At 57.2% G+C, this 13,343-nt stretch overlaps 2 protein-coding genes across 2 annotated transcripts; one reads left to right on the plus strand and one right to left on the minus strand.

The window, feature by feature from the left end:
• Positions 1-3,029: 3,029 nt before the first annotated feature.
• SGCA (sarcoglycan alpha) lies at positions 3,030-11,959 on the minus strand. The gene is made up of 10 exons (XM_060081978.1): positions 11,923-11,959; positions 10,888-11,010; positions 10,630-10,784; positions 10,370-10,442; positions 9,828-10,026; positions 9,236-9,398; positions 8,124-8,332; positions 7,896-7,922; positions 3,414-3,606; positions 3,030-3,110 (listed from the first exon to the last, which is right to left on the minus strand). The coding sequence occupies exons 1-9, from the start codon at positions 11,957-11,959 to the stop codon at positions 3,426-3,428; spliced, it is 1,167 nt and encodes a 388-aa protein (XP_059937961.1). The 3' UTR covers positions 3,030-3,110; positions 3,414-3,425.
• LOC132478664 (spermatid-specific linker histone H1-like protein) lies at positions 6,644-7,162 on the plus strand. The gene has a single exon (XM_060081979.1). The coding sequence runs from the start codon at positions 6,644-6,646 to the stop codon at positions 7,160-7,162; it is 519 nt and encodes a 172-aa protein (XP_059937962.1).
• Positions 11,960-13,343: the final 1,384 nt, after the last annotated feature.

Raw genomic sequence — 13,343 nt, forward strand, 5'->3', positions numbered from 1 at the left:
CCAGCAGATACACCAAGGGAGCCCTCTGTAACACGGGGTCTAAGTGTGTGCGTGCATGCATCTCAAGAATAAGGAAGAAGTGTGCAGGTGGGGGCTGAGGCCAGCTGTAGGGGTCCCTGTGTGCCCACGTCTGGCAGAGGGCCTTCTCGCCAATTTGAGAGGTGGTGAGCTACCATCTGGAGTCAAGCCATGCGCGAGGGCTGTGTCTGGGATACAGGTGGAGACACTGGGTCCTGTGGGCATTGTGGGTATGGCACTGGGGAGGATCAAGTCTCAGGGTGGAGGGGAACACAGCGGCTATTTGTCCTCGGCGTGAGGGGCTGGGGTGTGACTGCCAGGGGGAGTCTTGCCCCCTCGCCCTCCCCGCGAGCTGCCAGGATGGCTGGGAGCTGCTCCGCAGTCACGCCATGCCCCCAGCCCCTGTCTGGGCCACTTCCTCCCGGCCAGCAGCCAGGCTCCCGTGTGCTCCTGGTAGCTGAGCTGGGAGGGAGGCGCTGCCAAGATCCCAAGGCAAAGTCGCGCAGCAAAGGGAAGTGTGGCGCGGGCCTCGGACTCTCCCATCCTGGCCAGCACAGGAAGAGCGCCTAGGCCGAGGGTGGGAGCGTGAGACTCGGAGAGGGCGGTCCCCTCCTCACGGGGTGGGGGTCAGGGATCAGGGAGGAGCCACCCCAGACAGCCGGCTGACCGAGTGGAGCTTCCAATCTGAGCGGATTCTGTGCAGCTCCAGGTTGCAGCCAGATGAGGGGCCCCGGGGAAAGGAAATTGCACATGAGAAGTCAGAAGGCTCATGTGGTTGGGGGTTGTTACCTACAGAGTTCTTCGGCCAACAAACGTTTACTGAGCACATACTCTGTGCGAGCCCGGGCGCCTTCCTGCCTCCACAGACGCTTCTGGGATTAACTAACTAACTAATGGGTGTGGGGTGGCCAGCAGGGAAGGGGGAGGCACCCACAAGATCATGGTAGAAGCTTTGGCAATGGCCTTGCTCACCTCCCCGCCTTTGCCCAGAGAGGAGGAGAAACCTCCTTAAGAGCTCGGAGTGGCCCAGACCTGATGGCTTCCCTTCACGTTCCTTCAGAGCAACCTTCCCGAGTGCCTACTGTGTGCGGGCACTGCACCCCCTGGGGGCACATGGAATCTTGCCCTCCTGGAGCTTACATTCTAGGGCCAAAGCGGACCCCAACAAGGTGCTCATACAGGGCACATCCTATGGGAGAGCAAGGAGGCTGGGCAGAGGGCTCTCTCTGAGCAGGGGAAAGCCCTCTGTAAAGACCTGCCATTTGGGCAGAGGCCAAAATGACTGCACTAAGGGGAAGTTGTGTGGACATGGGGGCTGGGGATTCCCGACAAAGGGAAGAGCGGGTCAAAGGCCCTGAAACAGGGGTGTGTTAGAAGGTAGCGCGGCTGGAGCACACAAGCAGGAGGAAGGGTGGTGATGAGGTCAGAGGGGTGGACGGGGTCTCTACGCCTGGCCAAGAGTGTGGATTTACTCTCGGTGTCACGGGAAGGCAGAGGAGAGTTGACAGCAGAGGGGCGAGACTCCCTGATTTCTCTCGTTAAAGGCTGGGCCCAACTGGTGTTGGAGGCGAGACTGAAGGGGCAGAGGAGGCAGGGAGGCTGTGTGGGGGTCCGGGGTGAGATCCTGGAGCTGGCCTGGGAAGGCCGTTGTGGAAGCCGTGAGATGTGGAGGGATTCAGGACAGTTTTTGAAGGTGGGGATTCTGGGAAGTGAGAGAAAGGAGAGGGGGTCCAGGAGCAACCTGGGGTCCTCATGACCCCCGTGCCTATACATGTCTGAAGAGCGGGATGCAGTGTTCAGAAACTTGGCCCTCCTCTGGGGTCCTTGGCTCTGGGGGCACCACCATTAGACTGGGGGCTGCTCTGGCTGTTTCAGCCTCCCCTCAGCCCCCAGGTTGGGCCCTTGCCTCCAGGTGAGAGAAAACTCCCATGCATCCCCCCTACCTTCCCCCTCCACACACACACACACACACACACACACACACACACACACGGGGAAACGGGGTGATTAAGCATCAGCTCCAGGACAGTGGGTGGGGCCCAGGCCTAGTGTGAGGGGCTTAGAAAGGGGTGGAGAGGCCTCAGGGTGGGCTTGTCTGAATTCTCTTGGAGCTGCTCCCGGGGTCAGGGGCCTGGGCCAAAAGGCCCTGCTTCTCCCTCCCCCTCCTTAACTGGGTCCCCTCTGGGGCTTAGTCTCTGGCCTGTCCTCCCCAGGGAGCATGAGATGTGAGACTGGATGTGCCCTGGATGGTAGGGGCAGGGGTGGAGCCGGCCTGCTTTGGTTGCAGCCACCTGAGAAGAACAAGCTGTGTCTGCTTCTTGGTCAGCCAATCTCTCCAGGGCTCACGTGGGGACCAAGCTAAGCTGGTGACACCAAGCTCAACGAGGGCTGTGCAGTGTCCTGCGGACCTCGACCCTGTCCCTGAGGAGCGCACCAGGAGGGGTCGCTGATCCGGGTCACTGATTCAGGGTCCTGCACCCCAACTCCCTCTCCATATCTAGGTTATGACTCCCAAAGGGGCCTCCCCCCAGGAGATCTAGATGGGTGAGAGCCTGGATCTCCTGCTTCCAGAACCCCTCAGCCCTCCAGAAGGCAGCGTGGAGGTGGACATGCCAGGTGTGAATCCAAGCTCTGCCACTTGCCTGCTCTGTGACCTTGGGTAAGTCACTCATTCTCTCTCGGACTCAGTGTCCTTGTCTATAAAATGGGGATAGTGATCCAGTTATCCCTATTAGGCTCATGTGAGGATTAATATCAGGGCTGCATATGCAGGTCCTTACCTCTTACTTTCAGAGAATTTGAGAAACGGCAAAATGCCAAGAGTCCAGAGGGCAAGCTGGCAGCTCCTGGCTACCTCTAAGGGCTCCCACAAGGCAGAAAGGGAGACAGAGGCGATGAGGGTTGGGAAGGAGGCTGCTGAGACGAGTGCACAGCAATAGATGAGCAGAACAGCAGGTTTTATTCTGGGTGTCCTGATCCCAGATCACCCTCATGCCATCCCATCCTCATCTCTCTGCTTATTCCAAGCCGGGGGTCCACTGGGACAGGAGCTGGAGTCAGAAGGAAAGATGTGGCCATGGGTCGTGGCTGCTCTGTGAGTGGGGAGAGAAGGGAGGATGAGGCCAGTGCTGGAACTGGAGCAGCAAAGAGAAGAGAGAGTGGGGGTCTGCGAGGACCAGGCCCCGGTTCTCCTGCCTTCCCCACCCTGACCCTCTGACTCCGAGTGCTTGGCACTGGGGCCACAAACCTGGCACTGCTGAGCACCCCCACCACTGCCTCGGAGGGGCAGACAGGTCTGTGTGCCCTTTCCCATCCGCCCCCCTCACTGCCCCAGCCTTGAGATGGAGGCCACCTTACTCCCAGAAAAGAGGCTGGCACTGCCCAGCCTGACCCACCTGTGTGGGCCCTCAGTGCTGGTCCAGGATGAGAGGCACCCGGGCGCTGTCCACTTGCGGGGGCAGCCGCTCGCCTGTGCGCACGTTGAACATGGGCAGGGTAGAGAGTGGCCGGGGCACCTCTCGGCTGGCTGCCATGTGCCGCAGCTCCTCTGTATTCCCGCGGATGGTGCAATGGTGGACCATCTGGATACTGGGGGCACAGGGCCAGCAGAATCATCAGCTCTGGGAGTCAGCACCCACTTTGGGGTCCAGCCTGGCACTACCTCTGAGCCACCCTGCAGTCTTCCCCACCTACAGTGTGTGGGGAGACACACACGGGATGGGTGGGGGAGGACAAACAGGAAGTTCTATGGTGTCAGCTTAGTGTCCAGTGACTGAGGCATGGGGTCTGGCTGCAGACATCCTGAATTCAAAGCTATGTGTCCTTTGCAAGTTGCTTAACCACTCTGTGCTTCAGTTTCCTCAACTGTAAAATGGGGATAATAATAGAACCTACTTCCTAGGATTGTTATGGAGATTAAATGGGAAAATGCAGGCTGGGTGTTTAGAAAAGCGTCTGGCACGTGGTAAGGGCTCCTGAGATACTAAGACATGAACAGATACCTACAGTGGTATTTATTACCAGAAGCCAGTGTTTGCTGGGCTCTATATTGTTTTTATATTCTGATGATGATCCCCCGTGTCCCTTCTAGCAATCAGTTCCCTCTTCTAATACTCTCTCCCAGCACCGAACATCCGTCCCCTCCCCATCATCCCCACCTTAGTCGGGCAAATCTACCTCCTCCACCTTTTCCTAGCTTTTGCCCAAGTTCTTTCCTGCTGGGCTTTGACTGCCTATGTTTTGGATCCTCAGACCTGGGCTCCACTCCCTCTGTAACTTGACCCCCTCCCACCCTGCCCCAGGTTGTCCCCAGCATTGCTTAGCTCCAGACACACACACAGTCTTGCTTCCTGTCTGTGTTTCGGACCAAGGCTCCTTGAGGCTGGAATGAGGCCCCACCCTCACCAGGCTAGAAGCTCCAGCAGCGCCCAAAGGACTGACCACCACACCCTTTAGTAAGTCCTACCTGAGCTCTAGCTCCAGTTTCCCCTAAGAAGGCTGAGCCTCGTTCTCATCTGACATTCTCATGGGCTTGCTTTCCGCTATGCAGGAGCAACTTTAGTTCATTTTGAGAAGTAGGGTAGCACAGTGGTTAAGCATGAGAACCTGCTTTGGGTCTGAGTGTGAGTTCCACTGCTTACTGGCTGTGTTACCCTGTGTAAGTTACTTAACCTCTCTGTGTCACCATTTCCTCGACTGTAATGCAGTTGTTGTATAAATTGAGTTGATGCAGAAAAAAACATTTACATCTACTGGTCAGCATGCAGCAAAAGATAGCTATTATTGTGGGGATAAACTTGGCCTCCAGTGGAAGGATGTTTCCGAGCCCTTTTACATGAACACACCCACATTTGTGGGCTCAGCCTGGAGACCTTTTCCCAGACTACCTGGTTGCTGGGTCAGACAAACAACAGGGACTTTTCAGTACAGACAATAAGAACTGGTTTTCTTAAAGGGGTGGGGCCCCCAGGCAGGGTGGAAGCAATCCTACTTACTGCTGGATTACTGATCAAATCCGGGAGGGGGAAATGATCCCCACCCATGCCCATGTCTCAAGTAGTGGACACAGACTCCAGCTAGAGCCTGAGAGATCAGACTACAGAAAAGATTTTCTAGCTTCCTACTGAATGTGCTGGGGAGGGTCAAGATGAGCTATTGAGTCTGGAATTTGGCAAGCAGAGTTGTCCAAAACACAAGTTTCCATTAGCAGGCAAGGGGAGGCCGAGAGGGGAAGGGAGCAGGAAGCGTGTGGCGGTGGAGGCAGCCGGGCAGGTAATGATCCCTCGGGTGGGGGAGGCCTTAGCTGATGGGCCTCCTCCCCACTCCCAGCCCCACATCTGGGTCTCATTACGCTAGTAACACACACAGGTGGAAAAATGTTCTGTGGACATTTTTCCAGAGCAGGAGCAGAAGTCAGACCCGTGGTGCCCTCCTCCGTAGTCCTTCCACATCAGCACTTGGGCAGAAAAACCAACTGGCAGACATTCTCACACACACACACACACACACACACACACACACGCGCGCGCGCGCACACACAGCCCCTTGAGCCCTGATTCTGACACACAGATCACAGGAGAGTGTCGTTGGGCTGGAGGTTGGGCTAGAGGATGTTCTGACCAATAAAATCTGACGTAGGTGAAAAACAGGCAGCAGAATCACAATTTTGGATCATTTGAAAAATGAACCTGAACAAGCAGAAAGAAAAAAAAATAGGATTTTGTAGAAAAAAATCAACACAAAATCCAAAGCAACAAGGGCTAATATCGCACACACACAGGGTAAAATGGGTTATTGACTCGAAATTGATGGAGGAAGCATAGTTTCCTGACACCAGCAGAGCTAGAAAGTTGACCCAGGAAAGGCAGACCTGGTGGAAGTAACTGCCCAGAAGAGAATACCCGCAGTGGCAGGAGACGACACTCATCAAATTTGGCACAGGCCCCCAAATTGAGGAATAAAATCCTCCTTGTAAAATTTACATAGAAAATCACTGATCCCAGTGGGGGAAAATTCTACCAAATAAAAATGAAAGCAGAAAAAAAAGCAAATCTTTTTCATTGCCTTGTATTAAAAGTTGATCAAGGAATTCAATTGACTTAGATAGATCAAGGAATTACATTTATGTTCACTCTGGAACATTTATTCCCCATAAAAATTCAAAAATGTTGGTATAATTCTGATTCTAAAAATGTTTGTATTGTTTAACCCAATAGATTTATATGGTGGGGTCAAAATGGTGGGTTTAAGGCACCCTAACACCAGCTGGCGAGAACATACGCACCACGTGGGTCCACCTGCTCGGCTCACTCAGCCACAGCCCTTCTTCCAGGCTCCCTGGCATGTCAGATGCCCACACTACCTGCCCCACCCAGGGGGGAACAATGGGGTTACTGTGACCCTCACAAGATTCTGGTGGCCTCACAATGTTCCCCTGAGGTCACCACAGGTATATAACCTGACCACCCCCTGCACCTGAGGCACAGCTCTGCTGAGGCCAGAGCCCTACAAGGAAGCCTCTGAGGGAACCAGGAACTGGGACGCACCTCCCCCAACTCGGGGGAGACTTCCAGCCGCCATCCTGGAGGTCCTCGCACCCAGTTCCCTTCACCCACCCCAGGAAGAGATGCAGGAAGAGACTTCGCTGCCACCCCCATCTGGGCCCTTGGCCTCAAACACTGCCCTGGATGCAGTCCAGCGGGCCAGCACGTCCGGACTCCCGAGCAAGAGAGGGACTGGGTGCCATGCCTCCTCCGAAGCCCACGGGAAGCCCAGCATATCCAAGGTGATCCTGGGGGTCATGGAGAACAAGGGGGCGCGCAACCGCGTGTCCCTCGTTACCCTGAGGAAGGCCGTTGCCACCAGTGGCTACAACATGACCCGCAGCACCTGGCACTTCAAGCGAGCGCTCAAGGGGCTGGTGGACGAGGGCATGCTCAAGCACGTGACAGGCAAAGGGGCCGCAGGCTCCATCGTCATGGGCAAGAAGCATGCCTCCAAGTTCAAGCTCAAGGCAAAGAGACGGCAACAGCAGCAGCAGCGGCGGTCTGGGCAGCAGCGGCGGTCTGGACAGCGCCGGTTGCCCATGGGCTCCAAGCAGGGGCCCAAGAGGCTCACCAAGGGGGTTCGCGGGGCGGCCAAATGATGCCGCAGTTAACCAGGCAGGCTGGGCAAGCAGGGAGGGGTGCCAGGCCCGCCACAGGTTCAGGGCAGTGGGAATAAAAGGAGCTAACTTATTTCACACCTGCCTCCTGGAATCTCGGGGGTTCAAGGGAGAGGGAGAGAAAGAGGTCTGGGGGCACAGAGGAAAGGTAAGGCCATGGGTGGGGAAAACCTGGGCAAACTAAGAGCGAGATAGATTTGGGAAGGGCTGGAGGAATTGAAAGCATCCAGATATTAGCTGGTCCAACCGCATCATCTTGCAGGTGAAGAAACTGAGGCCAGAAAGAGTCACAGTAATTGTGTGGCAGAAAGCAGCCTAGAACCCAAGTGTCTGACTCACAGCGAATCGTGGTTGTGTGTGTGCGTGTGTGTGTGCGCGTGCGAGCGTGCACGTGCACGCACTGGAAGCCTTTTAAGTTGCTTTGTAAAGTTGCTTCTCAAACCCTTTCTCCCAGGGTGGCGGCAGATCCCTGAAGCCTGGCTAGGTCCCCTCTCCTGTGCCACTTTAGACTCCTCCATGGAGACCAGAAAATGAGAAAGCCAAGCCAGGATAGGTTGGGCCCAGCGCCCAGCCAGCCAAGGGCTGGAGCTCCCAGGCCAAGGGTAGCTTCATCATCCCAGAGTAATTTGGTTTGTCTGCTGCTCATGGAAGTTGGAGGGTCCAGCGTGATAGTCTAGGAGGCCTCCCACCCAGCCCACAGATTTCCCGTACTCACTCAGAGGTGGCCAGGTCTCTCTTCAACCTGGAAAAACAAGGGAGGGGATTAGCTATTATCCACAACCCCTCCTGGTGCCAGGCCAGGCAAGGGGCCCTTCCTCCTTCCCTGGCTGAGGACTCCGCTCCCGGAGGGATCTGGGTCTCCACGTGGTACAAGTGCCACAAGGAATCCCACAATGTGAGCACCAGCCCCAGTGCCCTCCCTGCCCTCGGACCCCACACTCACCGTCCCTCCCGCCGGCAGCACATAACATAGGCCAGCAGCAGGGTGAACAGTAGGGCCACCAGCAGGGGCACCAGGAGGGTGACCAGTGCGTCGGTCAGGAACTCTCGGGCTGTGGCCTCGGTGGGTGGGCAGAAGAACGGGTCGTGCTCCAGGATCCCATCACCTGGCGTGGGTGCCTCATCTGCAGGCTCTGGCACTGACTTGTCCACCTGCTCAGAGAGCCCAGGGCTGACCCAGGAGTGGATGGCTAGACACAGAGAAGCTCAGGGCGCAGGGCAGGAGTTCTGGGGCCACCCTGCTCCGTGCAACTGCAGGGATTCCTCCTGCCTGGCCTCCCCCAGCTCATGTGACTGAGCAGCACAAGCACTGGTCTAGGTGCCAGGAAAGAAATTCTAGGGGAGGCAGGACCATACAACGGTTAGCGCACAGCTCTCAAGTCTGACTGCCTGGGTTTGAATCCTGTTTCAGGCAAGTGCTGTGCTGCAATGACTTACCTCTAGGTGCCTCGGTTTTCTCATCTGTAAAGGAGGGACGCTAACGGTGGTACCTGTCTCCTGGGTGGTTGTGAGGATAAAACATCTTGATTGCATCGTGCGTCGCCCATGGCAAGTGCCCAAGCATGTTGATTACCAGTTCCTGCCTGTGCTGTCGGTCAGGTCACAGGAAGGGCTCCTAGCCCTGGGAATAAGATCTCTAGGGACCCTAGACACCTCAGCTCAATATCCCAAAGAGCAGTAGTGAGCATCTTTGGTTTATAACATGGGGGTGAGAGCTATCTGTCCCTTATTTTAGGCCAATTTGCTAAGTGACACCTTAGAGGAAATAGAGCTGTCCCACAGAGGCCCTAGGTGGAGAAAGGAGTTTGGAACCGTCCTGTGGGAGTGATTGTTCTAGCTGTTCCGTCGGGCACAGCTGGGGCTCCAGGAGCTGGTGATCCCTTGTCTGGATTATGGGCTCTGCTGCCCTCTTGTGGGAGAAGGTAGAACATGTGTGTGCGCACGCGCGCGCGTAGACAATTGAAGAAACAGGGAAATGGGATGGGATGGGGATGGAGGAGACCGTGACGGGGGCCATGCCCCGCCCCCACCCCTAGAACCAGGGTCCCTCCTCACCAACGACACATGGCACCAGTCAACTCGGAAGTGAGGCGCCAAGGTGTCATAGCAGGACAGCAGTGGAGGCTGGCCCTGGGCACAGCGAGCTTGGCTGTCGGGGGATGCCACCATCTTCAGGCAGGTGGAGAAGGGTGAGGCGGAGCCCACCTTGATGTATACCCTGGGCCCAGAAAGAAACCACTATCAAGAAGTTGGGGATATCACTGGGCACTGGAGATTTGAGGGTTACGGCCACCCTGAGATCTGGGGTTCTGGTGAGAGTACACAGAGCACCCCAGTCTTCTGGTGGCCTTGGCCCCGAGGAATGTCCTCTGATGGATGGATCTATCGTGTCCTTATGGGCACCAGAAAGTGCAGAGTTCAGGGTAACTAGGGTTTGGGCCCAGGAAGGGCAAGGGGGAGGAGATGAGGGGGTGGCCGGAAGGAAGTGGACAGTGATGTGATGTTGGGAGGTAAAGATGCGCATGGTGAGCATGCAAGTGGTAAAGCCCCACTTGGAAGTTAGGGAGACCCATGTTCTATGCCCACCACCTAGACAAAAGGCAAGCTGCCCCCTCCTCCAGGAAGCCCTCCTGGGCTGCATGCCTACCCTTCCTTGCGGCCCTCGATAGGAAGGGGGACTCGGCCCCCACGGTCCAAGGCAGAGGTGATGTTGAGCAGCTGGAGTTCCCCTGGCTCCCAGAGCCCCCCCAAGGCTGTGAGGAAACGGCCGGCAGGTGTCGAGGGCAGCACCTCCTCTACATCATGGCTGCGCACAAGGAACTCAGCCTGGTATGGTAGCAGGGGGCCTGGGAGGGCCAGGTGGGCACCTTAGGCCGCACCCAGCCCCCAGCCCTGCATGGATCCTTCCTAAGCCTCCCCCCATCCAAACTGGTCCCCGTATCCCCTCAGCTCCCTTCCTTCCTCCCTAATACCCCTTATATCCCAGGCCTCAAATGCCCTTGCTCCACACCCACAGCCTCAATTACTCGCCCAAGGCTCCACCGCCTATCAGCAGAGCAGCCGAGAATACAACTCCAGAGTCTTTCCAGGGTGCCCTGCTCCCCACTACTCACTTCTACACCCGCCTTCCAGGGGAGATCCCCCAAGACTGGCATTGGTGGGGTAGGGGTGGGGCGGGGCTGGTGGTACCTTCTGGGTCTCCAATCAACAGCACCAGCCTCTGCCGGGTGGTGGCAAAGCTGTCCCGATGGTAGGCTGTGACCTGGAGGACGGGTAGAGGGCTGAGAGGTGGGGTTAGGAGAGAACCTAACTCCTAAGCCCGGGTGGTGCGGCTGGGCCTGGCAGGAGAAGACTGAGCCCACCAAATTAGAGGCATGTGAGTCATGTACATGAGTGAACACTGGGTCCCTGTTGCATGCGACACAGCCCACTGGGGCCCCTACTGGTACCTCAATGACCTGGCGTCCGCGATCTGCTGGGGTGGCGGTGCCGTAGAGAAAGCCAGGCTGGTGGGGGCTGCGCTGGGCATAGCGGAGCCACCTGGGCAGGTCTGGGTGTCCCTGGAGGTGGGCATGGTAGGTGATAGGGACGGTGGCTGGGACAGCTGGTGGAAGGGAGGAGAGGGGATTGGAGACACAACAGGAGCCTTCACCAGCCCTGGGCCAGGCGCCCCCAGCCCACCCTGGTGCCCCTCAGGCCCCTCTCACCGACGACGAGCTCAGGAAGGTGCAGGAAGTTTTCGTGGTCCAGGGTGTGTACAAAGACGCGGCCCACGAGCGGGTGCAGGGTGGTCTGCTGGGCCTCGGTGTGCCCCAGACCTGCCAGGAGACCTGGGGGGACCCATGACCCCCAAACACACGGCCCAGCCTCAGTCCTGGCCAGGGAATAAGGTCCCCTTTTCCACCCAGCCCCTAGTGGCCCTGAGGGAGTGGAGAAATGTGTGAGAGGAAGCGGATGGGTTTGCTGGCTCCCAGGAAGGATGGGTTGGGGCCCTGGCTGTGCCGCACACTTTAGTCAGTGACCAGACCCAGACCTTAGTTTGGTTTGGATTCACGGAAGCCCCTCACTCCTCATTTTAGGCCTCCATCGAGGGTCACGATGGGCAGGGACTGATGTCTGGCTGAAAGGGGTGTGGGGTGTCTGAGAGTGTGTGTGTGTGTGTGTGTGTGTGTGTGTGTGTGTGTGTGTGTTAAGAGCACTTGGAAAAGAACCCCAAGCTGACTGTGGGAGGCTTTTTGTGATGATTTTTATTAGTGGGTGTGTTTTTCGAATGTTGAGAGGTAAGCACCCCTTGGAGGATGCAGGTAGCCACTCTGGGGCCCCCACCCGCCTCCCCTAATATACAGAGGGGAGAGGGCCCACACTAGAGGCCACTAGGAGCCGAGCAAAGGGGAGCCTGAGCCCAGAGCCCCAGGGAGAGGACCTGCCCCAGTGACCCTCACACTCTCCCAGGGCCAAATTTAGCCTGGACCCAGACAGAAGCCAGCCCATTAAAGGGCCCATGGCACTCTGAGCCTGTGCAGTTAGGCCCGGCCTAGCCTAGGACACCTCACCCCTCAGAGTTCCCAGCCAGCCCCCCATATCCCAGCTCCCAGCCCCAGTTCCCTAGAGCCCCATTGGCTGTGGAATTTACACCCCAAAGTCCCTCTGGCCCCTGCCTCACCCCGACCCCCAACCCCTCCCCTGAGGAACTTCTCACGCCCTCAACCCGGGCCTCTGCCCTGAGGAAGACCCCAACTTACCCACAAGGAGAGAAATCCGGATTAGCACTGCCGCCATGGCTGTCCCAACCTGGCCCTGCCTGTGAGTGACAGAGACAGGAGCAGGGAGCAGGGAGGAGGGAGGAGGGAGGGGGAGGGACGGGAAGATGTCCCAGAGCAGCTGGGCCCGGCTTCAGCCAGCGGGACCCTCCCCTGCCCCACCCAGAGCAGGCACTAAATCTAGGGTGGACACCCTCCTCACAGGATGAGGTCCCTCCAATCATCCCCTTCTTGGGGCCAGAGTATATTTTCTAAACCACCAACCTGACTGCCTGAGGCCCCCCTTAAAACCCTAATGGCTTCCACTGCCCTGAGCTCCGCAGCGGCTGATGGCTTTCAGGCCCTGCCTGTACCGGGCCATCCTGTCTAGAATCCCCTCTCCTCCTCCTTAGCCCCTCCCCGCACACACACACTACCCCAGGCGTCCACCCTGCCTCCCTCTGCTGCCCCCCAAGCTGATAGTCTCTCCTGAGTCTACACCCCTTTGCGTGAGCTCTTCCCTCTGCCTGGAGCTCCCTTCCTGCCCTCATCCTACCTGTCATCCTACCTTCTACTCACCTTTCAAGGCGCAGCACAGGCATCCTCTCCTCTCTGAAGCCTTTCTGCCCTCCCTCCTGTGGGGCACAGCCAAGCACACAGTGTTGTGGGGTGGCCTGGAATCTTATGATCTTTGCATCTCTGGACCTGGCACAGGGCCTGGCAACTAGTAGGTGTAGGGGGCGAGGTGACAGCTTCATGAACAGCACATGAGGGCACCCATTCACCCAGCCCTCTCCTCAGACTAGGCACCCCCAGCATGCCCCCCAGGTCTGGGGAGAGAGAGAGCCTTGGACAGAACTAACCAGGTAGAGACAAGGAGTAAAGGAGGCCTACAGGCCTGGACATGAATCTCACCTTGACCCATTCACTGGAGAATATGGCCTTGAAAACGTCATCTGCCCTCTCTAGGCTCTGTTTCCACAGCTACAAAGCAGCAAGAACAGGGCTCTCCTCCTGGTGTCCTTGTGAAGAATCCACAGACTCATGAGTTCAGCACATACTTACAGAGCACCTGCTATGTCCCAGGCACTGAGGGGCACGAGCAGCCCCCACTCAGGTGGAGCTTCCATGCCAGCAGGTGGTGACAGCTACCCTCTGCCTGCGACCATGCTGAAGGTTTTACATAGATTTACATATAGTAACTCACCCCATCCCCACGGCAGTTCCATGAAGCAGGTATTATCTTTGTCCCCATTTTACAGATGAGAAAACTGAGGCATGAAGGGTGGATAACTTTCCTGAGGCCACACTATAGACAGCTGAATGCATGTAAAGACCTCAGCCCAGTGCCTGACTCAGTCCAGGATGCCGCCGATGTCCTTGCCGGTGGGGTACCACTTCCCCTTCCTTCCTGCATCTGCCGA

Source organism: Mesoplodon densirostris, chromosome 18 (assembly GCF_025265405.1).
Source record: "Mesoplodon densirostris isolate mMesDen1 chromosome 18, mMesDen1 primary haplotype, whole genome shotgun sequence".
Classification (NCBI taxonomy): Eukaryota; Metazoa; Chordata; class Mammalia; order Artiodactyla; family Ziphiidae; genus Mesoplodon; species Mesoplodon densirostris.